This window comes from Microdochium trichocladiopsis (assembly GCF_020744255.1).
Source record: "Microdochium trichocladiopsis strain MPI-CAGE-CH-0230 chromosome Unknown B0I36scaffold_9, whole genome shotgun sequence".
NCBI classification, from domain to species: domain Eukaryota; kingdom Fungi; phylum Ascomycota; class Sordariomycetes; order Xylariales; family Microdochiaceae; genus Microdochium; species Microdochium trichocladiopsis.
In genome coordinates, this window is record NW_025763552.1 from 2,712,271 (window position 1) to 2,739,536 (window position 27,266).

At 53.6% G+C, this 27,266-nt stretch overlaps 7 protein-coding genes across 7 annotated transcripts; 4 read left to right on the top strand and 3 right to left on the bottom strand.

Annotated features, from left to right (window-relative positions):
- Positions 1-7,994: 7,994 nt before the first annotated feature.
- Positions 7,995-8,581, top strand: B0I36DRAFT_332831 (conidiation-specific protein 10). The gene is made up of 3 exons (XM_046155159.1): positions 7,995-8,140; positions 8,199-8,286; positions 8,376-8,581. The coding sequence occupies exons 1-3, from the start codon at positions 8,103-8,105 to the stop codon at positions 8,472-8,474; spliced, it is 225 nt and encodes a 74-aa protein (XP_046008796.1). The 5' UTR covers positions 7,995-8,102; the 3' UTR covers positions 8,475-8,581.
- Positions 8,582-9,036: 455 nt separating this feature from the next.
- On the bottom strand, positions 9,037-9,442 carry B0I36DRAFT_353388 (uncharacterized protein; the record flags this gene model as incomplete). The annotated part of the gene is given in 2 exon segments (XM_046157203.1): positions 9,037-9,152; positions 9,163-9,442. 2 exon segments carry the CDS (start codon positions 9,440-9,442, stop codon positions 9,037-9,039), a joined length of 396 nt encoding a protein of 131 aa, XP_046008797.1.
- Positions 9,443-9,801: 359 nt separating this feature from the next.
- On the top strand, positions 9,802-10,542 carry B0I36DRAFT_332834 (uncharacterized protein). The gene is made up of 2 exons (XM_046155160.1): positions 9,802-9,937; positions 9,993-10,542. Exons 1-2 carry the CDS (start codon positions 9,820-9,822, stop codon positions 10,082-10,084), a joined length of 210 nt encoding a protein of 69 aa, XP_046008798.1. The 5' UTR covers positions 9,802-9,819; the 3' UTR covers positions 10,085-10,542.
- B0I36DRAFT_417423 (xylose isomerase-like protein) lies at positions 10,362-11,296 on the bottom strand (the record flags this gene model as incomplete). Its single annotated transcript, XM_046162112.1, is given in 3 exon segments — positions 10,362-10,844; positions 10,897-11,182; positions 11,202-11,296. The coding sequence occupies 3 exon segments, from the start codon at positions 11,294-11,296 to the stop codon at positions 10,377-10,379; spliced, it is 849 nt and encodes a 282-aa protein (XP_046008799.1). The 3' UTR covers positions 10,362-10,376.
- A 7,233-nt stretch (positions 11,297-18,529) lies between these two features.
- B0I36DRAFT_417433 (oxidase cueO precursor) lies at positions 18,530-20,504 on the top strand (the record flags this gene model as incomplete). The annotated part of the gene is given in 5 exon segments (XM_046162113.1): positions 18,530-18,666; positions 18,772-18,997; positions 19,070-19,193; positions 19,244-19,980; positions 19,992-20,504. The coding sequence occupies 5 exon segments, from the start codon at positions 18,530-18,532 to the stop codon at positions 20,502-20,504; spliced, it is 1,737 nt and encodes a 578-aa protein (XP_046008800.1).
- A 456-nt stretch (positions 20,505-20,960) lies between these two features.
- B0I36DRAFT_376864 (uncharacterized protein) lies at positions 20,961-23,185 on the bottom strand (the record flags this gene model as incomplete). The annotated part of the gene is given in 4 exon segments (XM_046160503.1): positions 20,961-21,875; positions 21,886-22,197; positions 22,242-22,481; positions 22,658-23,185. 4 exon segments carry the CDS (start codon positions 23,183-23,185, stop codon positions 20,961-20,963), a joined length of 1,995 nt encoding a protein of 664 aa, XP_046008801.1.
- A 478-nt stretch (positions 23,186-23,663) lies between these two features.
- On the top strand, positions 23,664-26,758 carry B0I36DRAFT_167182 (endothelin-converting enzyme). Its single transcript, XM_046148739.1, has 7 exons — positions 23,664-24,134; positions 24,206-24,298; positions 24,353-24,543; positions 24,602-24,919; positions 24,983-25,216; positions 25,265-25,546; positions 25,602-26,758. The coding sequence occupies exons 1-7, from the start codon at positions 23,948-23,950 to the stop codon at positions 26,649-26,651; spliced, it is 2,355 nt and encodes a 784-aa protein (XP_046008802.1). The 5' UTR covers positions 23,664-23,947; the 3' UTR covers positions 26,652-26,758.
- Positions 26,759-27,266: the final 508 nt, after the last annotated feature.

Below are 27,266 nucleotides of genomic sequence, written 5' to 3' on the forward strand. Positions count from 1 at the left end.
GGAGTGTCGTACGAGATACATTATAGATCTGCGCAGCCTTTCGTACGCTTAATTTTGGGTCGGATTGGAGCGCATTTAACGCTAGAACCAATCACTTTCAATTGATTGTCGTCCCATGATTGGAGGTGGAGAAAAAGGAGAAGGAAGTGAACCTCAATTAAATTGCAGTAAAGTGACCCGTTCACCCGTGTGACCCGCTCACCCGTGGATTACGTTATGTGACGGTGGCAAATATGAAATTTACCCATGCCTCTGTCCAGATCATATACAAGTACGCGTTGTGAAGTCTCCGTGTGCGTCTCCATACGCTCCGTGTCTGCTGCACAACCTTTGCAAGACAAACACGAAGACGCCTAGAAAGAAGCCGAAGTATATGGAAGCGAGATCCATATCAAGCTCTAGAGATCAGAGCGACAAAGCAAGGCGATGGACTAGGCACGCAAGCGAGACGTAGCAGTTGAAAGAGGTCATAGAAAGCAGTACTACCCAGCCCACCTTATATAAACAACTTGCCTTTAGTAGTAGGAGAGTTATGGGTGGTGAGGTACTTGGTCTTTCAGAGCCGATCGACAAATTCGTTTATTTTGCAGGGTGCACGCGTGCAGATTCCCCCCTTAGCACTTACAGGGGACATGTCAAAAGTGTTATGCTTGAAGGAAGCCACGACTAAATCTCAAGGCTCGTGAGTTCTTTTAATTAGGATAAACACCGCTAGAGGTGGTGGCGTCCACTCTCGCGGCCCTCCGTGTAAAATCTGCCCACAGACCAAGCTGCTGTGACATCTACGGCCAGCACTTGGTTTGGCAGGGTGAGGAATTACTCGCGCTGCACCTCTTCCATGCCATGGCTTTGGAAAACTTGCAAACCTTGGTGTTAGATCCAACTGGTTTGTCACCAACACACCTCAATGGCAGTTTCGAGTTACGTACCCTGTTCTCGACTCACACTGGAAGTATCTCTCTGTCTACTCGTTTGCCGCCACATTTGTAGGTTTGTTGGTTGTACGCCACCCTGGCTTTGGGTCAACTCCGATTCGTCTCCGTTGAATCAGGAGTCCCACGGGCCACATCATGTTTGGGGGAATACATGCATACAAGCACAGGATGGCCCCATCAACACCACCAAGGGAAGTTACAGCGAAGCTAGTCGATTCCGGGACAAGGATTGGGAAGCGAGTGCTCAGCTACCTCGCCTAAGAGTCGAAAATCCCGCTTTTCTTGGTTTTCGCCTCTGGATTTATGGCGTTTCTGCTTGTGCTTGGCTGGGTGAAAATGAGTACCGAGGCGTAACATTGCAGTGGTCGGCTCTCGATCGCCGGCCGGAAGCTTCGTAGAAGACGGTACACGTCAACGACTATCGCCTGAAGACCTAAAGCACCCTGACGATCCTGCCCGATTCAGAAATCTTAACGTGCAAATGGGCATATATAAACATACCTAAATACACTACTTAAGACCCTCTAATGTAACGATGCTATCTAAGATGCCACGTAGTAGACTCAGCGCCTCAATCCAGTAGAGAGCCTTATTCCGCAAGAAGCTATCTACTATTCTACCGCCGCGTACGTTCCTGCCTTCATCCTAATTCGTAATGTTCTCTTCTAAATAATTAACCCAGTAGAAGCAGCAATACCCGATTATCGAGAGTGGGCCAGGCGTCGGCGGTTTGACTTTCTCGAGTGGGAAGCCTGAGTCGCGTAGGTTGTAGATGTCACGTTTCACCGGGAGTTGAAGGCAGCTCTCCTGGTGTTCCACGTTCCGCGTGCCGTCGGTCTCGGCTAAGAGCGAGGAGCCTGGATGCAAGTCACGCCCAGAATCTCCCTCCTTGCTTCAGCAACTCGCTGCTGGGAGCTGGGCAGTCGCCAGCATAAGCTGGTGAGCATAGCCGGGCCGTCAGAGTTCGGCTTGGCACAAGACCATGCTCCGCCGCGACCAGCCGGACTTGGAAGCAAGATTGATCAATGGGGCCAACGAGGACTCCTGAACCGAGAGAGAAGAATATTGTAATCCTGCCGTGGCTGCTAGGAGCTCAAATGTTAGCGACACACAACGCGTGCGGGTGGCTGTCGCGAATGAAACCAAGCTTAAAGGAGTCGTGCTGCTGGCTTTCGGGTTGGGATGCCTGCGCCGGCCTCGCGGGTCGTGTGCCGCGAAGGTTTAGTGCTAGAAGGCACTTACGAGGAATTAGCACGTTGTCTCAGGGAAAGCCGTTAGCGCCCAAGAACAGGGCCCTGGAGCACATTGTACTAGAGAATGTTCGGGGGCCGACCGCCACGGCTGAGAGACTAAGAGAAGACCTGCACGGATGTGCTGATCTAGTTGCGGTTTATGAGATGATCTACTCTCTGCGGCTGAGGATTGAAAGGGGCTCGGAAGGCTCTCTTGAGAGAGTGGTCGACGAGATCTGGCGCGGCACAGTTTGGTGACACGGCGGGAGGCAGGGTTTTCGAGGGCGTTTGTCTTTTGGGTGGTCTTGTGTGGTTTTGTGTGTCGTTTGTGGCTGGCAGCAGTTGATCAGGGGCCAGACCTCGACGTGCTCGGTGCCGGTTGCCGACGATGGATGACGAAGAGGTTTGAAACCAAGACTAGCAGTATAGCTTACGGCTTATAGCTCATGGTCCGGGTTGATGCTCTCGGGGTGCTCGGCGGGCTGTGCGGGCCGAGAGGGTGTTTCGCAGCAGATGGGGAGGGTCCAATGATTGGTCGGGCGAAGGGCGAGAAGGGCTGAAGCTTCAGCCCTCTTCAGTGCTGGTGACCCGGGGTGAGGATGCAGGGGCAGGGGCAGCGGCCGGGTCAGGGGCTGGCAGGCACGACCCGGGAGCCAGATCCTCGTCCACGACCAGGCTGGGGAAGTGGGGCGCACCATCCATGGCAGGCGCACTTGAGCAGTCGCGCATGCGCACCCTGGCGGACGTCGCTCGAGTTGTCCTAGTCGCCCACCACGCACGCCCACCACGCCCGCAGCTAGCGCCAACAGCCCCCTTGCCCCAACATCCATGGCTCGTCAAGCTCGTCAAGCTCGAAGCCTCGGCCCCTCCACAGCACGCCACTCAACGGCGCGGAACCCGCAGCTGTGACAGCTTGGGCCCGGCTTCGACCCAACTTCCCCAGGATAGCCTGCCAGCATCAGGTACGCTAGCGTACCTTAAGGTATTAGGTATCCCAGGGTGCTCGCTTCTGAGTGGCCCTTTGTCATATTCAGTGACCAGCTCGACGTCTTCAGACCCAGGGTTCGGCCCCCTCCATCACTCGCCGCCAAGACAGCTCCACGACTAATCACCTTGGTCCTTGAGGCACTCACGAAGCCTGTCCAATTATATCTGCAGAGCCACCAAGCCACAAAGGCGGCACAGGCAGACCCTGCAGAACGCTCTGGCCGAAGGCGCGTACATCGACCATTCCGTCAGGTAGACGCTGCACTGGTCCCGCAACACACTTCTTGTCTGCACACCTCGAAATACGCCATGCTGGAGGATATCTGGATACCTATAGGTAGGTGTTTACTACATTTGGGTAATACTGGTGGGCGTCGGGGAGCTGTTGCGCCACGGCTGTTGCCCCACCTTTCACACTTTCACACCTCCACAGATACCGCTGGAATCCGGGGAAGCTTCTTAGCTCGCTCTGCTGTAATTTCCCAACCTTGCCACGAAAGTCAATATTGCCCCGAGCATGGTACCACCTCAGCTTGTGATATAGCACAACCTCAACCCCTCCTCGATTTAAAAGAGCGCACTACAGCCCTTCCATACTCGAAGATATCATGTAACAAAACACATTATCGAATCAGCCAAAGACATCTATCTTGCAACTTTGCAGATCGCCACCATGGCCAATTTAGCTGGGCACGTTTTCACTTCGGGCGTCATCTTTCTCGTTCTGACTGGCTTCTTCATGGCCATGCGGATTTGGGCCCGATTTTTCATCATTCGCTCCATTGGTATTGACGATGGTATGTCCTATGCCTTCCTGTGGTGCACCTTTACTAATACTGATATTCGCATTTATAACCCTTAGCTTTGATCCTGTTCAGCTGGGTATGCCCTATACTTTACGTATCTCGACCGCGTCTTTGAGCGAGCGGCAGTAGACAGATCACTGACTCTCGCCGACTTTCAAAGATATGCTCGATAGCTATGATCGCAGTTGTGATGGAAGGTACGCAGCACCAACATCCTGTCTGCAGATAACGATTTCCGTACTTGGAGGTATGCCGATCTGTCACTAATTACGCCGGCATATAGCCGCCCGCCATGGTCTTGGATATCCCATAGAAGAAGTCGCCTATCCCGACCTTGTGTTATTTCTGAAGGTAGGCACACAGACCTCCGTTCAGCTTAGATGGAAGACTCAACGGGAGAGTAGCTTCAAACCGCGTCCTCAGCCCTTTACACTGCTGGTATCTGCGCCGCCAAAGCAAGCTTTGCCGTGCTGTATTTAAGATTGCTTCCAAACCCGAAGTACAGGTGAGTTCTGGTCCCCCACTCCCTTGATTGCCGCAGCGAACGCTGACCAACTGGGCAACTCCAGAATCCTCAACTACACGTTATGTGCCTTTTTGGCCTGTCAAGCTATAGAAGAGATAATGGTGGTCACGTTCGCCTGTAGCCCGGTCGAGAAATCCTGGGATCCGCTCATGGAAGGCACCTGCCTTAACTTGTGGGTGCTTTGGTGGACTGATGTAAGTGTCTGATGACCCAAGCAGCTCATACATAATACGGTGGCATTTCTGGAGTTAATAGTCTTGTTTGACTAGTTTGTGTTTAACCTGTTCACAGATCTTTCGCTTTTCATCCAGCCAATTCCAGCCATGTGGAAGCTGCAGATGCCAGTAGCAAAGAGGATCGGTCTCATTGCCATGATGTCACTCGGTCTGCTGTAAGCCAAACGGATAAAACTTTGGACCCATCGCGCGCACAAAATGCTGACCATCTACCTTGCATAGTGTGACATCGATCTCGGTCATCCGCATTCATGCGGTCACCAGCATTGATTGGAAGAACATTACATGTAAGTATGATACCAGAAATGATTGCAAGGCTCGTACACGATTGACTTTTTGCTGACCTGGGACCGTCCGAGATAGATCTGCTCGCCGAACCACTGATCTGGTGTGAAGCCGAATTATGTGCTCTGATAATTTGCTCCTGCATACCGCCACTTCGACAAGTCGCCAGGAAGATCCCGGGGCTCAACACGGCCCTGGGGCTTTCCACTGGGGACAGCTCGAATCGATACTATGGCAACTCAAGACAACAGGGAGCTTCCTATCGCCTGCAAAGCCGCGGAAGCATTGCCTACACTAACAAGGGCACGGCCTCGAAGAATGCCAATCGCATCCACTCGCGGGCATACGGCACGTCGAGCCATGTCGAAGCGCTTCGGCACGCGGTGGCACAGAACGAGTCTCAGGACGAGATCTTCCCGCACACGTCGACCAAGGATGGCGACGTGATCATGGTGACTCGCGAGGTCCTTCGCCAAGAGTCACATGCGGACGTAGATGGGTCGAGGTCCAACTCGGACGGCATGTCGAACCATTTTGAGGGCGCTGAAGTAGATAGCCTGCATAGCTTCGTCAAGCCATCACCAGCCTCTCATCCTTGACGAGTTTTCTCCCACTGTCGGGAGTTTGGGTCCAAATATATATCCAGTACTCGCAAATATTTTCTTCTCCCTCGCCTTCGCTCTTAGTAAAAACGACAAGACCGCCAAGGAGAATGCCAACATCGCAATCCATGGGTGGCGCACTCAAGCTTTGCCGAGGTAGCCTCATTTGTTCCTGATGCCCACTGAGCCGCTTTGAGAACTCTTCAAGACCCTCTCAAATCCACCGAACCATTACACATGAGAACTTCGTCGTGGAGGCTAACTGGAGACCGGCGGACCGCAAACCACCCACGCGCCGGGATTAAGACGGCGTTACCCTGGCCTTTCCCCGCAACGGGGCTGCCTGCAGCCCGACACAAACGAGCCACGAGCCTCCCGTAAGCTTCCGGAAAGGGAACATGGTGTGAGCTCTGTGATGATGCCATGGCTTCCAAATGAGCTCCATCGTTCAACCCAGTTTGTGGAGTGTAAGGCGTCAGCCTCACAAGGCAGCTACGGTACTGTACGTCCAGGCAGCCATCTTTCTAGCCATTCTGGCATGATTGCATGAACATGTACAGTCCCTTCCCTCTTCGACACCCCTGTGCCAGATGTAGTGGATACGCTGGTGGCGCTAACGTCCACCCTGGCTTGTCCGAGGGTGAGCCAGAAGACAGAGTGCGTGCCCCAACTCTGAATGTCCCGCAATTGCCGTGACCGATCTAAAACCACAAATAGCCATGGCGCCGAACCTCGCACAATCTGTCCACGAACAGCTTGGGCATATGATTACAAGTGGAAAATATGCTAACAATGAGATACCTAGGACTGTCCGATGAAGTGAGCGCAATGTCCGACGTACACGATCCCATTTACGACACGTTGGCACCACGAAAGCCCCTGCGAACGTTGCTGGTCAGCCGAAGAGTATCACCCCGGCCATGCTCAGTGCGTTGTTCGATCGATTGCTTGAAAAACCTGGGATGTACCAAGACGAGATGGTGGTGTTCCTCTGGGACGAATTCGAGACACTAGTAACAACGTCAAGCATTGGCCGTGCCTTGCGGGCGGAAGGCTGGACTAAAAAAGTGATTCGTCGAATGGCCGAAGAGCAGAACGCAGACCTACGTGTGTGCTTTGAAATGGTGTGTTGTTAAGCGGTATCGCTTCTTGGTGTCCCTATCCTGCCAGCAGTATGGCCTGACGTGGCAGGGTGGACCTGGGCAGCGAAAGGTCGCGTACACCTGTTGGCAAATTGATGGCTGCCCACTGGAGCCTTCCTCGGCAGCAATGTACATGTCACGTTGTGCGAGCATTCGTTCTGAAGTAGACGCGAAGCCTCGTTTGGTCCCACGCTTGGATGTCACACCAGCGCCTCCACTTGTCTGGATGTAGTTAAAGGTGATCTCGATCCTCGATCGTCGTCCAGCACGAAACAGGTTGCTCCAGAGGAGAAGTTGCTGTTCCAGAATCGGCCATTCGATGTCCAGTTCGTCGAATCTTTTCACAAAGTCTCTCTCCGATCGATCCTGCACATGGACTACAACGGTGGTGTCGTCTGGTCGATACGATCGATTCGAGGCTAGCTTCTTCTTCAACAATTTATCGAGTTTGCTTCGTAGGGTCTTCTCCCAGTAGTCACCTGGCGCGAGGACAAGGTTTTGCTCGCTATCCTTGGAGCCAGGGACGACTCTGCCATCTACTGTCAATTTCCATTTGATCGAGTAATGTATACAAGTAGGCGGATCCTCATCATAGGATTTCTCCTCGACCCAGTCCTCCAGTCGAATCAGGGGTAGTTTGCTGGTCACCGAGGTCTGGCTTTCGATTGACGGAGTCTCGTTGCGGGCGTCGGGTGATGCACTTATGCGGGCTGATATAATCTGTTGGGTTGACGTAAGCAGACGGACCCGTCAGTCTAGTGGGGGCCCTGTAACCCTGACAATTCGAGCTCGCTTCCCAAGTCACTACCAGCCGAGCGTGAGTAGCCCGAAACTTGTCGGAACCCCGGGGACTTGGAGTCTTGGGCGTCGGAGCCGGAGCTCAGGGTGTCTGGATCGGATACGAGGGAATTTCCCGATGTGGGGCGGAGCCTTGATTCGCTAAATGTCCCACCTACACGGTAGTGACGAAATTGAAACCACTGCAGCTCTGGTGCAAAGTCAAAAGATGAAGCTCTCCCAATCGTTGACTCACCGTTGGCTCGTGTCGTCAGAGGATCGTCACCGCAGGATCTAGTCTGCTTCAAGAGAAACCTGGTTGATTGTTGCAGAAGTTCGTCAGATCCGTGTCAGAGGCGGAGTCAATGACTTCATGGAGACGCCAAAGTGGACCTTCCGCAGGTCGCTACTGTAGCTTAAATAACAGCCTCTTCACCATCAGTTCGTTTCTCCTTACTTTAACGCAATCCTCAACCTCAACATCAGCCCCCCCGAAAAAACCAAAGCATCAACCCAACCGAACACTACATTGCAACCGACGCCGCCCAGCCAGCAGCATCGGATTCATCTCAGCATGTCATCCAACGATAACCCCGGTAACTTCGCCAACCGGTATGACCCCCCAGCGCCCCGCCACAATCGCCGTGATTATTTCGCTCATAAGAGACAGTCCCACCGAAGAGGTCAAGGAGGTAGCATCTAAGGGCGGCCAGGCCTCCCACAGCGGTGGTTTCGCGAGCATGGATCCAGACAAACAGGTACATTGCTATACTCTTTTCCTGGGCAAATTTCACCTCACCATCGCGCTCCCGGGTGCCACCTTAGCTAATATGAGGGTGAAAAACAGCGCGAAATCGCCTCGAAAGGCGGCCAGGCCTCGTCAGGCAAATTCGAGCCCGGCAGCGAGCGCGCGTCCGAGGCAGGCAGGAAAGGTGGTTCCAAATAGACATGGACTCTCACAAGACTTATTGATTGTGACGAGTGGATACATTGCTGCTGCGGGAGGGAATCAAGGCGAGTTGAGGTACGAGACTTTTGTGGTTGAGCTGGGAGAAATTGGTTGTTTTTTGCTGCTCATCTACCCGAGGTAGGAGAGACGGCAAAATAGACATGCAACGCCATAGGCCCTAGGCCCTTAAAGACTAGCCACCTCCTGTTAAGATTTGACCCTCCTGCACGGTCTCTCACTCTCTCTCATGCTGGGAATCGAGTCGCCGGCATTTTGGTGCTCTGAAGAATTCGGATGCACAGTAGGCACACTATGGGGCCCAGCCGGCGTGGCAGCCAATTGGAGTCAGGAAAGCCGAGTGTTCTGTCGAGATGTTACGTTAAAACGGCTTTTTCGGGCAGACAGAAGTACCCGGATTGATCTGCTCTTCATTGCGACAGGAAGATCGCTAAGTATCTACTTTTAGCTGTGGTCCTTATATCTCCTGCCCGTGAACTGCTCATGGCAGCTCTCAGAGATGACTCCACCTGACGCATACGGCTAACGACTCGTGGCACTTTCACTCGACTAGGTCCTTCTCATCCGACGGCCCCTGGTACGTGCCCTTCGGCGGCGCACCTCGGGTACGCTCTTTGATGATATTGGATTTGTCGATAGCTTCCTTCTCATCCTGTTCTATAAGCACTTATGGTGTCAGTAAGCATTCCAGGTCTAGTAAGCATAATGGGTTTGTTGGCTGATGGATGCATATGCTGTGAAGGAAAGCAATGCTTGCCGAGTTGCTCGTCTGAGTTGGCCTTCTCAGGCCGAATGGGATCCTCGACCGGAGCGGTGTCGTCCTGAACAGGAATTGGTTCGCTCTTTCCGGTCGAGTACGAGGAATCGCTCACTTGACCATCTGGCGCCTCCGGAGGGAGGGCGGCGCCTTCCTTGTCGTCGGTGTAAGCGTGAGCCACCTTGGACATGATGACTGGTGTGGCGATGCGATTAAAGCTGAATGCGAAGTGTTGTAGTTGCGTAGTGCGCCTTGCCGACCGAGCTCAAGTATTCCCCATTGCACAAAAGATGGACTGGGCTTCAGTTAGCAGCTCTTATGCTTTCGAGGCCTCGGCTGCAACGCACTTCAGTGGTATTTCCTCCGCCAGGTCCATCGATTTCGTTCTGTTGACGTAATAACTACGTAATATTCTTGATGATGATCTATGATGTTGTGGTTCGCTTTGGACCTAAGTGTACATGTGCGGCCTAGGTTTTCCTCTTGCCCCTGTATATATTGACCCCAACCAAAACTTTTTGGATCTCGATGACCGTCCACCGAAGATACACCTATCCGAACGCCGTCATGTCCCATCAACAGCGCGACATCAAGAAGGAGGATGCTGCCTTGGAAGGCATGCATGATACCCCAGAGGAACGCAGCAACCAGGCGCGAGGCCACAAGGCCAATCTGAGCAATCCAAGTGCGTGTTATCCGCTCATCGGGATTTTGTTTGGTCTGCTAACCTGAGAGGAAAGATACAAGTGAGAAATCTAAGGAAAAGTCGAAGGAGGCGCTGAAGGATCTGGGAGGGGAGGAAGCCTTCTACAGCAAGGACTCGGACAAGTAAACGGCATGTGAATAGAATGCATGCCGCCCAAATCCGGAGGTAATGCTGCGGAACAGAACCGGGTGCATTGAAGAGTCGATGAGGCTCAATTCCTAGACCAGGGGATGTACGTAGGAACCTGCGCGAAAGTATACGTTCAGTCGTCCCGTGGGCCAGTACACAGCGTCGGTTCAAGTAACCTGCTGCCTTCTCAATCTCCTGCAAGAGCGTATTCTACCGTATTGTGTCGTCGCTGCTGTCAGCCTGGAGGACATGCCATCGCCCTTTTGGGGCCGCCCCCCGCTACCAGACTCTATCGGGGCAGCGGTCTGTGGTCCTGACTCCATCTGAACCGAGACAATGACCCTTGACTATCCCTGGATTCCTTGATTGGCGGGTCCATCCTGTACGCATCCGATAGCTGTACGAGGAATATCTTCTCTGCAGGAACCGTTGCCGACAGTTGTCGGAGGCTCGCTCTCCAGCGAGATTCCAGTTCAGCCCTGCAGATATCCTCGATCAACCCCGTTCTGGTTGTTGGGTCTCCAAACTCCCCGCCCAAAATCTGAAAGGTGCCCAAACATAACCCTAGGTTTGGCTTGTCTGCATTCTTCACGATCTCCCATGCTGCCTTCCAAGTCCGGGTTCGCGTCGCCCAGCATCGGTTTTCGTATGCGACGCGGAACCCTTCCTCGGCGCACATGTCAGCGAGCTTCGCAACGTCTGCGGCTAGATCGTCGACCGAAGGTGATATCTCTTCAGCATCTGACGACGCCAACTTCTGTCCTGTCAGAGGCCTATGTCGATGTTTCTAGCAGTAGAAGATCGCTCACCTGCAGCATGTCTGTCCCGAGGGCTTCCATCACCATCAACCATCCTCGTGCCCTCGCAAAGGCATCTTCTCTTTCACTATCCTGGAGGCCTAACTTCCATCCTTCGAAGTTCACAAACGGCTTCAACATAAGGATCCCGACTCCGACTTCCTCCGCTAGAGGCTTAATAGCCCTAGCGACTTCGACAATGGTGTCGTAGTCACTCGCATCCGGTTCCTCGCCGTTCAAGAACATGCCGTATGCTAACAGATCCGGCATGGCCAATTCGACCGCGTTGAATCCTGCGCTGCAAATGGCCTTTTAACTTCTCAGGCAGGGCTGGGTGAGAATATGATCCGATGCTGCAAGTCGCAAAGGATGTCGGAATCACCGCGTTGTTGTAGGGGTATTGAATGCCCATTTTAGCGTACGACGTGACTAGTGAAATCCAGGTTTGCTTGTCATATCTTGATGGCATGTTACCGTACATGGTACGTTGAAATAAGGAGGTTGTTGTTGCTGCCAGGTATGTCCATGACGTCAGCAAAGCGCCAAGCCCCGTGATGATTTCCATCTATGACGTTTGAGTCCCAGTGCTGGTAGCCACCGTACCTCACTTCTCCGGCTCCAATCCCCTTTCATCCAGTCGGTAGAGGCGCACAGGAGACGCAGTGGCCACAACGTTAATTGGCGGGGCCGACGCAGGTTCTCGGCAACTACAGCAACAGACGCTCTACACTGACACCCTACCGAAAAGGGGATTGCCTGTACTGCAGTAGTGTTATCAGTTGGCCATAATGAAGTCGGCGATCTGCCTTCACGCAAGGGTGATGTTTTCGGTATTGTTTCTTTCAGATGGCGTCATTCAATCCCAAGCATCTCCATCCTGTCACAACATCGCGAAGCCCGCCTCCTCCAGGAACTTGCCGCTAGGGAGTATCCGATGACCCTGCACAGGGACTGGCCAAAAAAGGGGGCTCTCAATGGAGGTGGCCGCGTCCCTGAGGGCCGTATTTGCTGCTGGGCCCGGCACGCCGGCCAATGCGCGGGCGAGCTCGCCCCGGTTGCAGTTTGCGTGGATGAATTGCCCTCTTTGGGTGCATAGTCCCATCATTATGCCTGTGTCTTGCTGAGAACTTTTCTGGTCCATCTCTCGCGCGTATGTCTGTGTATATATCTGTGTTCATGTGCGAACCATCACGAGCCACGATTATTCCGTAAACAATTCGAGCACAACCGCGTGGCCTTGAAAAAGAGCTTGATTCACGGTGGAGATACTCCAGCTCCCCCCTTTACTGCACTAGCCGGCACCGATTACAACCGTGTTCTCCAGAGTAAGTCTGGGATTATGTCTTCCAGATCCTTAGATGCTCGAACTCCGATTTGCCCAGAACTGTAGGATCTATTAGTTTCTCTACCTCTCTAATAAGCTGATTCGGGCATGTACGTCCCCTGGATTTTAGGCTGCTAGTCATATGTTCTCCACTATGAACAGGCTCCCGCTTATTGTCGGCGGCCGCCCCGAGGATACCGGCAACGCTTAGGCCATCGATTGTCTTCAATAACGCGGTCGCGTACTCCTTTATTTACAGCTTACCAATGTTTTTACGGTCGTCCTACGTCAGTGCTCTTTCGAGCCACCAGGTGACGAGGTTTACGTGATTCCGACCTAAATTGAACAACGCACATACGCGATGAGAAGTTGCGCCAAGCTTGACGTTCGTGTTGCCTCGTTAACACTATAGCTACGTGACTTGCCTGACGGAGGCGGTGCTATTTCATTATGGGCCGACGTGTCGTGTGCTTTGCTGATTCCACATGTAAGGAATCCCTTTCCAAGAGGGCTTAGATGAACAGAAACATTGTACTACGAAAGTGCGAGACAGTACTCCGTGATAAGTGTGCAGTCCTCCAAGGTTTCTTCTAGCTCCCAAGTCGGGCACTGGTGATCGAGCCACTTGATGGCATAATACACCAAGCCATTACGATCCTCGTAATGTGCACAAACATGCTCAATCTTACGTAAGGCAGCCTGCCTAGACCCATACGGCCGTAGGCTACCTTCTTTCCAATCGTGGAGAATGTAGTCATCTTCAAGTGCCCAGGCGAGACCAATAAAATCTGCGGCCTCATTTGAAGTTCGGACCTCTAAGCCATGAAGCGTTCGACTATTTACCCTAACGGAACAAAGTACTTGGGTTATAACGACATCTGTCGACCATGTTGTTTGAACGACCGATCCGCGAAATATCTGTTGGGGTTCAAGTACGATCATTTTAGAACACACAGTTCATAAAAGTTAAGGTCAGTCAAAAATTCCAAAGAGAATATGAGGTAATATGGCTGGAATCGCTCAGTAGATAGTTAGAGCGAAGATTTCTTGTTCCTAAAGAGCCCGGCACTTCTTTATATCAAGGAGGCTAAAAGTAGAGAGTCCCAGGACAAGTGATAGTCCCAAAGTAGCCAGTTCCAGGAGGTCTGTAGTCCTAGGACAGCTAGTGGTCCCAGGACAGCCAGTTCTAGGTGGCCTGTTGTCCTAGGACAGCCAGTGGTCCTAGGACACCTGTAGTCCCAGGACAGCCAGTGGTCCTAGGACAGCCAGTGGTCCAAAGATAGCTTGTACTCCCACGGTCCTAGGATAAGTTTGGTCCAAAGCCGAAAATGGAGCGACCCTCTATGTTCCAGAATTAGCTCCTAGTAGGAGAGAATGCTTCCTATAAAATGTAACGTACATTATCAGTGAGTGGCCCATATCAGCGAGTGGCCCACTTTCTACGCGACGCGACACCTTCGCTCTCAACACCTAATTTTCTCAGTCACCCAATATGCCATCTACTTCAAAGGAAGCCCAGATAATCTTGGCCCTCGGGGCTCTTCAAAACGACAAAAATCTAAGCGTGCGAGCCGCTGCTGAGATTTACGGGGTCGCCCGTAAGACTCTAGGGCGCCGACGCGACGGCAAGCCTGCACGATGCGACAGTACGCCCAAGTCGAAGAAGCTTACTCAGTCAGAAGAAGAAGCTATTGTTCAATATATTGTTGAGCTATCTAAGCGAGCTTTTCCACCTAGATTGTGTGGTGTGGAAGATATGGCCAACCAACTGCTACGCGTACGCGACGCGCCTCCTGTCGGTCAACTCTGGGCCCATCGATTTGTCAAACGCCAGCCAGAGCTCCGTACGCGTTATACGCGTAGATACGACTACCAGAGGGCCAAGTGTGAGGATCCAAAGGTCATTGGCGAGTGGTTTGCCCTTGTTCGGAACGTCAAGGCCAAGTACGGTATTGTGGATGACGATATCTACAACTTCGACGAGACTGGGTTCATGATGGGCATCATCTTCGCGGGTATGGTAGTTACGACCTCGGATGGCCGTAGCAAGGTAAAGCTGGCCCAGCCTGGCAACCGTGAATGGGCAACGGTGATCCAGGGAGTCAATGCCCTCGGCTGGGCCATCCCCCCCTTCATCATCTTGGCCGCACAGTACCACCTCGCCAACTGGTATACCGAGTGCAACCTCCCGGCCGACTGGCGCATCGCAACCACCGATAATGGTTGGACTACTAATGCGGCAGGCCTAGATTGGATCAAGCACTTCGACTTCCATACAGCACCTCGTCCGAAAGGCAAATACCGGTTATTGATCCTCGACGGCCACGAGAGCCACCACTCGACCGAGTTCGAGCTCCATTGCCAGCAGAACAATATCATCACGCTCTGCATGCCTCCACATTCATCCCACCTCCTCCAGCCACTCGATATTGGCTGCTTTGGGCCACTGAAGCGGGCGTACGGTCGCCAAGTCGAGGACTTAATGCGCATGCACATCAACCATATGAGCAAGCCCGAGTTCCTCTGTTCCTTTCGCGAGGCCTTCTTTGCCTCTATAACAGAGAAGAATATACAGGGTAGCTTTGCAGGTGCTGGCCTTGTACCGTACGACCCAGACAGGGTGCTCTCTAAGCTAGATGTTAAGCTTCGTACACCGACACCCCCGACCTCACGGCCTAGCACTATACAACCTTGGGTCTTCCAGACACCCCATAACCCCCGAGAAGCCAACTCGCAGTCAACGCTCATCAAGACTCGTATTACCAGCCATCAAAACAGCTCCCCGACTTCGATGTTAGCTGCTGTTAACCAGCTTACCAAGGGTACAATAGCTGTGATACACCGGGTAGCCATCCTCGAGTCAGAGAACGCTTCACTCCGCAAGGCCAACGAGGCACTAAGCAAGCGCCGGAGAGCCAAAAGAACACGTGTGCAGCTTAGAGGATCACTTACTATACAGGGTGCACAGGAGGCACTAGGCCTGGGGGCCGTGGGTAGAGAGGGAGTACAAGAAACGCAGCTGGATGGTAGTGGTACAAGGGGGGGCCCTTCGAGGGTTCGCTGCTGTGGTGTGTGCGGCAAGCCTGGCCATAATGTACGCACTTGCCAGGAGGCTGTAGAAGCGTCAGATTCAGCTGTTTCCGATGTAATAATAGTTGGTTGTTAGTGTTGATGTGTTGCAATTGAGGCGGGTTGTTCTAGGGTAGTATGAGGGTGGGCCACTCGCTGATATGGGCCACTCACTGATAACGTACGTTAACATTATGGTGACTGGAAGTCCCGGCTGCTATCGGGTTTGCGCTAGTATAGACTGGGAACAAGCCGGATGGTACCCCGAATACTGGGAGTACTGCAAAATGCACCTTGGGGCCGGCCTGGATGACGAGTGGGGAGATGACAATTGGCCGGCTAAGATTGTCGAGCCTAATGAGGAGGCTTGCTGGGCTTTTCGCGGAGTACTACCAGTGAAAGACTGGCGGTTTATAGGGGACGAGGGTCAGCCCGCTTATCGAGTTACCAGATAGATGGTCATGCGAACATGCACGGCGAGCTGAGCCGCTGAGATTGGGTGCGTGGAGACCGCATGCATAAAGTAAGCGTAAAGTAAGTACGCTTATGTGACGCGATAAAGGACGCTACTTTATTGTAAGCATGTTTTTTACCTTATGCTAACAAGGTAAGTGCTTTCTGCAGTGCCTGTAGGCACAACTCTGCAGGCCAGAACAAACGAGGCTGCCGCAGCCTAGCGTCGTACGACGAGGTACTGTGGTTTGTACACTAGCATGTGTATCGTCACCAGCCCAGCCTCTAGCCCAGGCTTGCGGACACAGATGGTAGCGAGGCCGATTGGCCACTTGAACGAGCAGACAAAGAGCAGCCCGTAAATCGAATAACAGCAACCCGCGGTACTCGGGAGAAGCATGAGCACCCCATTGCGATGTGGAAATACTTAGGGTTCGTTTCTCTGAACCGGTCCACGTGTTTCCAGGTGTGTCGGGACTACGCCGACTACAGCGAGTACCATGACCCCGTCCTGGTGCCCTGATTTCGAGGGAGTGATGCCACGCCTTGGCGAAGGACCGAGCAGGCCTCCTCGTCAGAATTCAAGCAACGTCCGATGGCGTACCCTTGTCGACTTTAGCGAGAATGGCGTGCGCTAGCGGCGCGATCAGCCTCTCGGCAGGTCGGCTCGCTCCGTGGAATTCCCAGAATGGGGTCCCTTCAACCCTGGTCTGGCCACACGGGGATGCGGTTAAGGTTTGTGACCAATTTCCCCCCGACGTCGAAGAGCTTAACGCCCCTAGGGCCTGCAACCCGCCGTATCGTCTTGAACCTTGTAGTCCTGGGCGTCAAATAGCCCGTCGAGGGCCGCCTCTGAGGCTGGGATCCTGCGACGTTGCGGACGCACCCCTCGTTGGTTCAAGCTCCGATCTACAAGACGAATGGACAGTGGCGCGCACGCCGCTCTCTTACCAAGCAATATCTTCCAAAATACAAACACCAGAAATCGAACCGGTTCTCTAGTTCCAAATTTTGAGGTCTCGGTCACTGTCTTCCAAATATCACTTCAGCCAGCTGACGTACCTAGAGGGTTGTTTATGCGCGGGGAATCACGGCGGGCCCATCTAGTTTCACGCGAATACTGCGTATCTTGCCTAGTTGGATGATTGGGTTCTTCTCCTTGTCTTAATTTGCATCTTTCAAGGTCGAGGAGAAGGTCGCTCTGCTTATGCGTGAGAGTACTTTTAAACTGGCAGACCTCAATGGCAGATTTGAAGGGCAATGCTCCAATCTTGACTCCCGGCTGTAGGGCAGGCTCATGAATGTTGCATCATCAATACCACATTTGCATCATCGCCATGGGCTGTGACATTGATAACCTCGGAAACTCGAAATGAGGACTAAGCTGGCTAGCTTGCAAGATCAATGGCGGCGGCGCTCATCTAACGCACCCAGAAGCATCTTTCCCTCGCCCGATTGCCTCGCGTTCTAGACGAGTTTTGACGCGGTTGCAGGGGAGATGACCACAGGCGGCTTGCCTTGGCCGAAACCCTGCATTGCCCAGCCCAGCCGGTGCCATTGTCATGGCAGCCAAAAGCTTGAAAGGACTTCCGGACCGGTCTCGCCGAGGCCCACGACACATGGCTTGACGTACCAATTGGAGCATCAACATCCGACAGCTGACGGTGACCACTGACAGCGATCGGCCTACAGCCCTTCGTCCGCCACCGTGCAGCCGGAGCTGATCACTAGCAGCCTATGGAGCCCGGCGTTAAGAGCACTGACAATCATCTCCGTGGCGAGGGCTGCTTGTAAGTCATTGTAGCAAGCGGCACTTCTGCCTCGCCACCGAAGGTGGTTATTGCTGCCGGCTATATTGTCTCTGAGCATACTTGGCAAATTCGAATACAGTGATCCCGTCTGCAAGATACGGTAAGCCCTAGTTGATCCTGCCGTTGCGCCCTGAGAGAGGCAGTTGGGACGGGTCTAGAAGGGCGGCGAGTCTAACATCTCGAGCAGGCGATTTCCTCCAAGTTCCACCGGGATGGTTACATCTTCATTCTCAACCTCTCATTGGCTCGGAGCCGTAACCCCATCGGGCATTGTTAGATCCGTGGCTGAGAGCTAAGCGTAAACGACTTGGCCGTTCGTGGGCCGGCTTACAACGATATCTCTATCGGGCGATTTTCTTCACAAGCTTTGCTCTTTGGAGGGAGTTGAACAACTACGGATGATTGTATCGAGGTCCACTGCTTATAGTGATAGACTGCGACCTGGTTAGCCAAGTAAATTCATGCTTGCCGGACGCACTGGCAACTTGGTCACTGTGAATTTTGTAGATATCCGACTTTCCTAGATGATTCCACACACTCGACTTTTGTCATGCATCTCCACACTGGTCTCTGAGATGGCAATTCGAGCTGGAAGCTAACCCATCTTATCATCTGGGAGCTGATGAAGGGACGGCTTCTAAGTTTTGTTGCGCTTGGTGGCTCAGTGGCCAGATGCTGCAACCTCGACGCCCACGTTCAGCGCAATGCCAGCCAACCACACCCCAAGTGTGCCGCCAAAGCTTGATCAAACGCGCGGTATTTGGGGCCGGCATTGTGAAAGCATTGCGTGGCTCTCTAGCACAGTCTTACCATTCTTCCGGATCGTTGAGAACTATGCCTCGCCTACTTCGTGTGAAATCGGAGTATAAGAAAGCAATCAATCTCCCAACCTTGGCTGCTTGTGTCGAGAGCTTTCCAGCAATTCATATTGCCAAGTGCCTCAACAGTGACACTGGGGTTCTTTCTTATCATTTTCAACCCCTTAGCCATGTATTGCAACACCTCCCTCGTTGCCTTGTTGCTATGTCTAACCGGCATAGTCGAAGCAAAGGATTGGCTCAGCCCTGCTTATACCTGGCTTTACCAGTTCCCCCTCCCGATTCCACCAATCAAGAAGCCCAAATGGTCAGTCTATGCCATATACTGCCGCGCTGATCTTACCACTGTGCTATCATGTTTGTCCAGGCTCCCCAGTATCAAAGAGTCTGACCTGCCATGTATCGGCCACAGGACTACTACGAACCCTGTCACAGGGGGCACAATCGAGTATTACGAAATCACTATTCTCCCTCCGACTCAACAGGTCTACCCGGGCAAGTCGCCTGCTAAACTTGTTGGGTATGACGGCTTCTCCCCAGGTCCTACCTTCAAGGTGAACAAGGGTACCGAGGCCGTCGTTCGTTTCATCAACAACTCCACTACGGCAAGCTCCATCCATCTTCACGGGTCTTATTCGGTATCTATAGACGCTACCCAACGACCGCATCTCCTATGATTTGGACGTTGCTAATATGCTGATGTAACCAAGCGAGCTCCATGGGACGGTTGGGCCGAAGACCTGACAGGCCCGGGTCGGTACAAGGACTACTACTATCCAAACCACCAAGCGGCCCGCACGCTATGGTATCATGATCACGCCGTCGACCATGTAGGTCACCCGACTCAATCATCAACCCAGGCGAGAGTGAAAATTTATTGCTAGGAAATATGCTGAGGGAGCATGCCTATTTTGGCCAGGCCGGCGTATATGTGCTCCACGACCCTGACGAGCTCGGTTGGGGACTCCCATCTGGCGATTACGATGTTCCCCTCGTCCTTTCCGCCAAGCAGTACAACTCTGATGGCACGCTCTTCAGCCCTGCCAGCGAGACGACCAGCCTGTACGGCGATGTGATTCACGTCAATGGCCAGCCGTGGCCGTACTTCAAGGTCGAACCTCGCCAGTATTGCTTCCGGTTCCTTGACGCGTCCATATCGCGGTCCTTCTTCCTCTTCTTTGAGAGAGACGAGAAGCCAGGCGAGAAGCCCGGCGAGAAGCTCGAGTTCAACGTGATTGGCTCGGACGCCCGGCTGCTCGGCAGCCCGCAGAAGACCAAGGACCTCTATATCTCGATGGCTGAGCGCTACGAGGTTGTCGTGGACTTCTCCCGCTGGAAAGGCGAGAACGTCACCTTGCGCAACACCAGAGGGTTCGCCGCAGACAAGGACTTCCTGCACACCGACAAGGTCATGAAGTTCATTGTTGGCGACAAGCCGTCCGGCTCCGGCGACACCAGCAGCTCCCTTCCGAGCCGTCTCCGCACCATCCCGTACCCTCCTGACAAGTCGGGCATCGATCATTCCTTCAAGTTCGAGCGGATTAACGGAAAGTGGAAGATCAACGGTGTCTCGTTCTCTGATGTCAAAAATTGCGTACTGGCTAAGCCGCAGCGGGGCGGAGTCGAGTCAAGGTCTGGGAGCTGATAAACGGGGGCGGAGGCTGGTCGCACCCGATTCACATCCACCTCGTCGACTTCAAGGTCGTCAAGCGGGTGAACGGCCGTGGCGTGGTCCAGCCTTATGAAGCGGCCGGACTCAAGGACGTCGTATGGCTCGGACCGAACGAACAGGTGACCGTGGAAGCCTATTATGCCCCCTGGGACGGGGTGTACATGTTCCATTGCCATAATCTGATCCATGAAGACCACGAGATGATGGCCGCATTCAATGTCTCGTACCTGGCCCTTGCTGGATACGACGAGACGCATTACATCGACCCCATGGAGGATCGCTGGCAATCCAGGCCACAGAATGTCACTGAGATGCAAGACCCTTTCATCCGCGCAAAAATCAAGGACATGGCTGCCGAACAGCCTTATAACCGCGTCGACGACATGGAGACCGCCCTCATGGGGTATTGGGCGACAGCTTCCACTTCGCCGAACGCGCCGGCTGCGACGGGCTCGAGCGGTGGTCCTGGCTAGAGGGGCCGTGGTTTGGGATTAGCATTGACCACTAGTCCTACAAGAACCACACAGACCACGAAGACGAGATGATTGCATTCCACACTGTAAGAGGGCCGAAATAGCCCGAGGTCGAGTACAGAATCTTTATTACACGAAACTTCGAAGTCAACATCAGCGGGGGGCCCAAATATACCGCGCCCAACATGCCTGGCAGGAGGAAGACGTGCGAGTACTTGCTCTCAGGCGGGGCATATCTCAAGGTGCAAGTTCGAGGCAATAGAAAGCCGCCCGCTCAGGGCGGTTTGTCGTTCACTACACAGTGATATAGCAACTTCATTTCGCGACCATGACTATCACACAATGAATGGATCTCATAAAAAGAAGCTGTGGCTGACATTCGCTGATAAAGCTATGGTACGTAATGTTGATGGCATGGAATATGTAACATATTGATGGCACAGCGAAGAACCACGTCTATTCGATGTTTATCACAAAGCGTGCACCGGGATGCTCACTATCCACGAGAATACTATTACAGATCTTCTCTGCTGTGGCTCCGCCCGTTTCGCCCAGAACTGAAAGAACCTGGTGATACTTGCAGTCCTCTTTGACGACGCGCGCTTCTGGGCAGGGCTTGTCGCGAAGTTTGAACGATCCAATGCGGCGGAACGTCCCTGGCCCGTTGCCATGCGGCTCCAGTACATCAAAGTTGTAGACTCCTTCGCGCGGATATCTGTTCTCTGTATGTCCGCGAAAAATCGGCAACAAGTATGCACAGCGCGTGTCGGATTCGAAATCTGCGTCGAGACAATCCAGGCTGATGGGAACTTCCTGCAGGCCAGGCTCGAGTATCAGCTTAGCACAAGCCTCGTCCTCTTCGTCATGCGCACACGACTGGATATGTCCGCGCGCCGCAGCAGAGCATGCAAGAGTTAAGCGTCCTGCAGTGATGGCGCCGTACGGATCAGGGCCTGAAGGTTTCGTCCATGCCTCGACCACATGGACATACTGGCCTGTGTCTCTCGTGCCCATCAGCCCGCTGTGCCAGACGTCTGCCCATTCAACGCTGCCGGGGATAGACCCCCACGACCACGACGGCGCTCTCCTCTCTGGCCTTGGTCTCGTTTCTCTGGCCCTCCAGTCCAGCTGCATTGCAAGCCTGTCTTGCCACATGCCGGCAAGATAGCCACCGCCCACGAGGCTGCCTTGCCGGGCCGCGATCCCAGACAGGGCAGGGAGGCGGTCCGACCCAAATGTGAGATGAGCTGCAGAATAGATGTTGACGATCTCATGCCAGGGCCATGCTTCGTCCTCCGGCCGGACGAGATGAATTCCCAGCTTGTTGGGAGAACCCTCAGGCAGAAATTCCGAAGCGATACCATGACGGCGCTCCCAGAACATACCCAAGTCCCCAAATGAGCGTCCGTGGAGCCAGAAGCTTCTCCTGTAGCGTCCAGGCACGACGTGCCAGGTGAGTTTCTGTAGTTGACTCCTCATATACCAGTGGGGAATGAAAGTTGTGGATTAGCGAATGATCCCCACGGCCGGTCGACTCGTTAATCACAGTAATTTGGGCATAAAACCCGCCGCTAGAGTGCTGTGCCCGCGTGAATAATCCTTCGTGGACGCTTGTTGCGCCTGTGGCTGCTAAGTTGAGGTGGGAGCCGCCGTACACAGAGCACATGAGGCCCGCCTCGTACGTCCAATCGGCCTGTCAGGCTCGTCCTGAATAATGCACAGCGCATCGATCCAGACGTATGAGAGGCCGAGTGCCCGAAGTACCACGATGGCATCCTGGAAAGTCTTGGGCATGCTCACAAGTGGTATGCCTTCCATAAAGCGTTCAAGATTATCTTCGGTGAGCATGAGGAACTTCTGTCTTCCCCAGCAATAGCTGAGTGTGGCATACGGAGGTATCGTCCCCCATTCTGAAGTGATCTCAAGTCGGGGAACATCATTCTTAATCGAGATCAACCTAGAGGGCTTCGTGTGCTCCTCCACGCCACGCCGGGCGCAGAGATTATGTGATTCACAGTATCTTTCGAGCCAGGTCCTGGCCAGGTCGACATCGTCACGATACTCTCGCCAAAGCGTCGCTTCAGCCGCATTAGTGAAGGGTTCGTTCGGACATCGCGCGTTGGGGGTTTCAGCGTACAGAGGGGTGACATGACATGTGACTCGAAATGTGAGGATTCCGCCCTTGGGGAACCGTACTCGCTCGCACTCTTTCCAGGAAAATTGACCCACAGCAGCTGAGGGGTGAAGTCGAGCTCTGTCCAGTTCTGGACGGCTAGAGAGGCTGTTGCAGGGAGCCCAAGCCTCCGAAGTCGTGCCTCAATTTTTCGAAATGTTCTGAGAAGACCCTGAAAATTCAGCCGGTAGAAGATGAATGTGCAAAACCTGCAGCCTTCGAGGGCTGCTGCCTCGACCTCTTCCGTCTCCAGGACCCGCGCAATTCGATGAGCCCGCAACACATCTCTGGGAAGGCTCGGCCAATGTTCAAGAAGATGCTTGCACTGATGGCAGAAACCTTGCTCGACGCATGCCGTTGCCCGGAGACTTTGAACACGTGAATTGACCAGATCGTCATCGAGGTAGTCGGACTTGACAGCCTGGACGACGGCTGAGTCTACGCCAGTGGCGTTGTCGTCCTCTGCGATATATGCCTGATACCACGCCTCGAGACTAGAGAGCTTCATCTTGACATGGCCCACCTGCTCGAAGCCGTAGCTGTGTCGGTCAGTCGCACTGATCCCCTGCGCAAACCTTGACGGCTCGGAGTGGTCTGCGACGTCGAGATCCGAGATCGAAGGAGTCTGGACCCCGCATGTGCGTGGGATTCCCAGATGCCGTCATCTTGTCCCAATCCCGTGCTCCACTCAGGGCCAGGCAGGCATCCCGATGCGGGGAAGCTGGGGCTCGACGCTCGGGTCAGCCCGTGCTGGACCCAAGTATGTACGCGCTGGCGTCACAGTGCTACGCCTACCGCAACCGCAACGTGGTTAACAGCGAGGAGCACCCTGGCTGGCATGCAGGGTCAGAAACCCGGCAGGGTCCACTTGCCTGGCAGTCATATCTTTAGCAGGCGCGTGCCTGCAGCCCACACGTCACAAGCTCCGAGCCAGTCTAGCTCCCAAGCGTCAAGCTCAGCTCCTGCTCCCCAAGCAACCAAGCTCGCCCGAGCTTCCTCCCAGCACTTGCTCACCCTCTCTCCCTCCTCAACTCATCCAGCTGGTAGGGGACAGCTTCGGTCTCGTCTCCCATCATCGCAACTCGGACGCCCGCCGCGTAACCTCACAGTTGTGACCTAAACTCCACGTCCCACAAGCCCGGCTGGTCTGGCGCAGCTCCCCAGTTCAACGCGTCATCCCCTGCCCGAGGACCGGCGCTGAAGCCTTCAGCCACATAGGCACGACAATCGATCATCGTACACGACCAGCACCCACCCGGGCTTCATCACCATGTCGGGCAACAACGAGCGGACCCCGCTGCTTCCCAACGAGGCCCCCGAGGCCGGCAACCAGAGCAATGTCGACGACACGCCCTTGGACGAGCAGGTCAGACAGGCAAGGCTTCGTCGCTGGGTCTCCATCTGCGTCAGCGTGTTCATCATTGTGGCCTTCATCGCCATCCTGGTCCTCGCCGGAGGTATGCTAGTATCTCCCTCTTGGGTATTGATATACCATCATGAGCTTGTACTCATCCTTCGTTCTCATTAGTCTTGGACCGCGGCAAGAAGGGCAGAAATGCAGATACCGCAGTCCCTCTTTGCACCACCGCCGCTTGCATCCACGCAGCATCCGAGCTGCTGTGTAAGTCCAAATAACTCGCTGAATCTCGTTCGTGCAAGGCTCATCCTGTGTCAGACAACCTCTCTCCCGATTACAAGAACATTGATGCTTGCACCAACTTTGACTCTCTGGTCTGCGACGGATTCAATGCTCGCCATGATATTCCTCAGGACCGAAGCTCCTTTTCCACCGCCTCTCAGATGTCTGATACTGGCCAGACAATCCTCCGCCACATACTGGAGTCACCCTATCCAGGTCAATCAAAGGTAAAACCACGATCTGGGCAAATTCCGTGCTGCAAGAAAACACGCTGACAACAGCTAGCACTCCGCCTTCTCCCCGATGAACCTCGCGCACACGACTGCAAACACGGACGAAGAGAACTTCCGAAAGATGCAAACGTCCTTTGGCGCCTGTATCAATGAGACTGCGATCGAGAATGTCGGAACCGAGCCTCTTATGGAGCTCATCAAGTCGGTAGCATTACATCTCGAGCTTGCCGATGATGTGGCAGAGGGAGGGCTTGGCCAGCCCATGACAGAAGGCGAGCTTGGGTCTCTTCATCAGACGATCGAATTCCTGGAGAAAATTGGGGTTGGCTCCTTTGAGCAGCTCTTCATTGGTGCAGATGACAAGGACCCCGTGAGTGCTGTGCGCGATTGTCTGCTTGTCTGGAGTCGGAGTCCGCTAATATGTGATTGATAGGAATTGCTGATTGTCCAAGCATTCCCAGATGGCATCACCCTCCCATCCCCGGAGTACTACAAGGACAAGGACACTTTGGCATCATACCAGAAACTTCTGGAAGAAGTCTTCAGCACTCTACTCCCCCATGAGACTTGGAAGAAGTCTGCGTCAGTACTGGCCAAGGCTGTCGTAGAGTTAGAAGTCAAAATTGCTGAAATTACCCCACCTCCGGAAGATCTCCAGGACGTCACAGTACGTATGCCTCACAAAATATGATGAGACTTTTGCTAACGCGTCTAGAAATACTACAACATCGAAAAGATTGACAAGGTTGGGGAGCTTGGACCTGCGCTGCGGCTTGACAAGACTGTCAGAGCACTTGCTCCTAAGGACTACAAAGACAGCTCAATGCTACTGGCCTTCCCAGAGTTTCTGACCAAGACATCCAACTTGATCGCCGACACGCCCAAGAGAGTACTGCAAAGCTACTTTATCTGGAAAGTGATTTACAGCTATGCTAGCGCCATCGAGGCACCAGAGGTCAAGCCCATCTCACGGTTCAACAATGTGCTGAGCGGCAGAGTGAGTGAAATGAGCAGTCAGGCTGGACGATTCCATTGCTCACTGTTGATGGCAGGACCCTGAGACCAAGACGGAAAGGTGGAAAACCTGCCTGCGCCACGTCGACGGAACAATCGGCTGGATCCTCAGCAGATTCTATATCGAGGCAGCATTCTCTGAGGAGGCCAAGAAATTTGGCGATGAAATCATCACTGATATCAAGCACCAGTTCATCTCCAAGCTGAACGGTCTGAGCTGGATGGACGAATCCGTCAAGGAGCTTGCTGTCAACAAGGTCAAGAACATCGATCAGAAGATTGGGTATCCGACTAAGCCGCCCAACATCATGGAGCCACCCGCCTTGAGAGACTATTACAAAGATCTTCCCATCTCAGACTCCTTCTTCAAGAACACCCTGAGCAGCGCCAAATGGAGTTCTGACAAGAGCTGGTCGTCGCTGGGCAAACCTGTCGACCACAACGAATGGGGCATGCAGGCTGACATTATTAATGCCTACTACAATCCAGTTGGCAACGAGATTGTCTTCCCCGCGGGCATCATGCAGTTCCCCGTGTTTGACGTCGACCTTCCCAGCTACCTCTCGTATGGTGCCTTCGCTTCTGTTGCGGGACACGAGCTGTCACACGCTTTTGATAGCTCCGGCAGACACTACGATGAGCATGGCAACTTCACAGACTGGTGGACCGGGCGTACTGTCAAGGAATTCACAAAGCGCGCAGACTGTTTCGTTGCTCAACATGGCAATTTCACCGTGGAGGGCACCGACGGGAAGCCGCTCCATGTGAATGGCAAGTTGACACTCGGCGAGAACATTGCCGATGCCGGCGGTGTGGCTGCCGCCTTCGCTGCGTGGAAGCAGCGACAAGACACTCAGCCCGACAAGAATCTCCCGGGGCTGGAGTTCTTCTCGCAAGATCAGCTCTTCTTCATATTCTATGCCAACTTCTGGTGTGGCAAGATCCGTAAGGAGCAGGCCATCAACTACATCTACACGGACCCTCACTCGCCGGCTTGGGCCCGCATTTTGGGCACGACGGCCAATTCGCGCGAGTTCAGAGAGAGCTTCAACTGTCCCGTCAAGGAGCCGACTTGCGAGCTGTGGTAGAGATGGGTTTTATTGTGCCTTGGCAAATTGTACGGCACGGGTTTTGGATGTATACTGTGAGCTGAAATAGTTTAATTAGCTGAATGATCATTCCTTTGTTCTCCAGACTGCTGGTCCTAGATGTATCCTGGGCTATAGCCTCGCATGACTGCAAAAAGCATGATGGTCTCTGCTTACGAATCGTGCTGTACGAGCCCAACACTGTGTCTGTGCCTGCCGCCCGGTCGTGCCAGCTCAAAGGCGTGATTGTGAAATGCCTGGCAGCTCTGACTGCGCACTCGCGACATCGACCATGACGTATCTATAGGTTTATCACCGCAAATGTCTCCAGGACTAGCCCACCCTTCTTCGTCCATGCACTTTGACTCTTAGGTACGGGTCCTACTGCGGCATAACTTTCCATTCTCCCAGCAACTAATCATTGTGCCTGCCAAGGGGCTTCCCTGAGTGACTACCGCCCCCTTCCATCCTCCTCCCTCTAAGTTCACCCTCCGCCTCGCGACCAGACCCCCTCGCGACCACCCCCCACCTGCGCATGAAGGCATCGTCAACCTCGCCGTCACTCTGCAATAGCTCGTCAGCCACCCAATAAAAAGGCTTTAAATTAATTGACCT

What these genes read in the sequence shown, in the direction of transcription:
- B0I36DRAFT_332831 (XM_046155159.1), top strand. Translation starts at nt 8,103, where the DNA reads ATGTCATCCAACGATAACCCCGGTAACTTCGCCAACCG. An exon ending in CCCGGTAACTTCGCCAACCG is followed by an intron (nt 8,141 to 8,198) that starts GTATGACCCCCC and finishes CATAAGAGACAG; the next exon opens with TCCCACCGAAGAGGTCAAGG. An exon ending in GCATGGATCCAGACAAACAG is followed by an intron (nt 8,287 to 8,375) that starts GTACATTGCTAT and finishes GGTGAAAAACAG; the next exon opens with CGCGAAATCGCCTCGAAAGG.
- B0I36DRAFT_332834 (XM_046155160.1), top strand. Translation starts at nt 9,820, where the DNA reads ATGTCCCATCAACAGCGCGACATCAAGAAGGAGGATGCTGCCTTGGAA. An exon ending in GGCCAATCTGAGCAATCCAA is followed by an intron (nt 9,938 to 9,992) that starts GTGCGTGTTATC and finishes CTGAGAGGAAAG; the next exon opens with ATACAAGTGAGAAATCTAAG.
- B0I36DRAFT_167182 (XM_046148739.1), top strand. Translation starts at nt 23,948, where the DNA reads ATGTCGGGCAACAACGAGCGGACCCCGCTGCTTCCCAACGAGGCCCCC. An exon ending in CATCCTGGTCCTCGCCGGAG is followed by an intron (nt 24,135 to 24,205) that starts GTATGCTAGTAT and finishes CGTTCTCATTAG; the next exon opens with TCTTGGACCGCGGCAAGAAG. An exon ending in ACAATGTGCTGAGCGGCAGA is followed by an intron (nt 25,547 to 25,601) that starts GTGAGTGAAATG and finishes TGTTGATGGCAG; the next exon opens with GACCCTGAGACCAAGACGGA.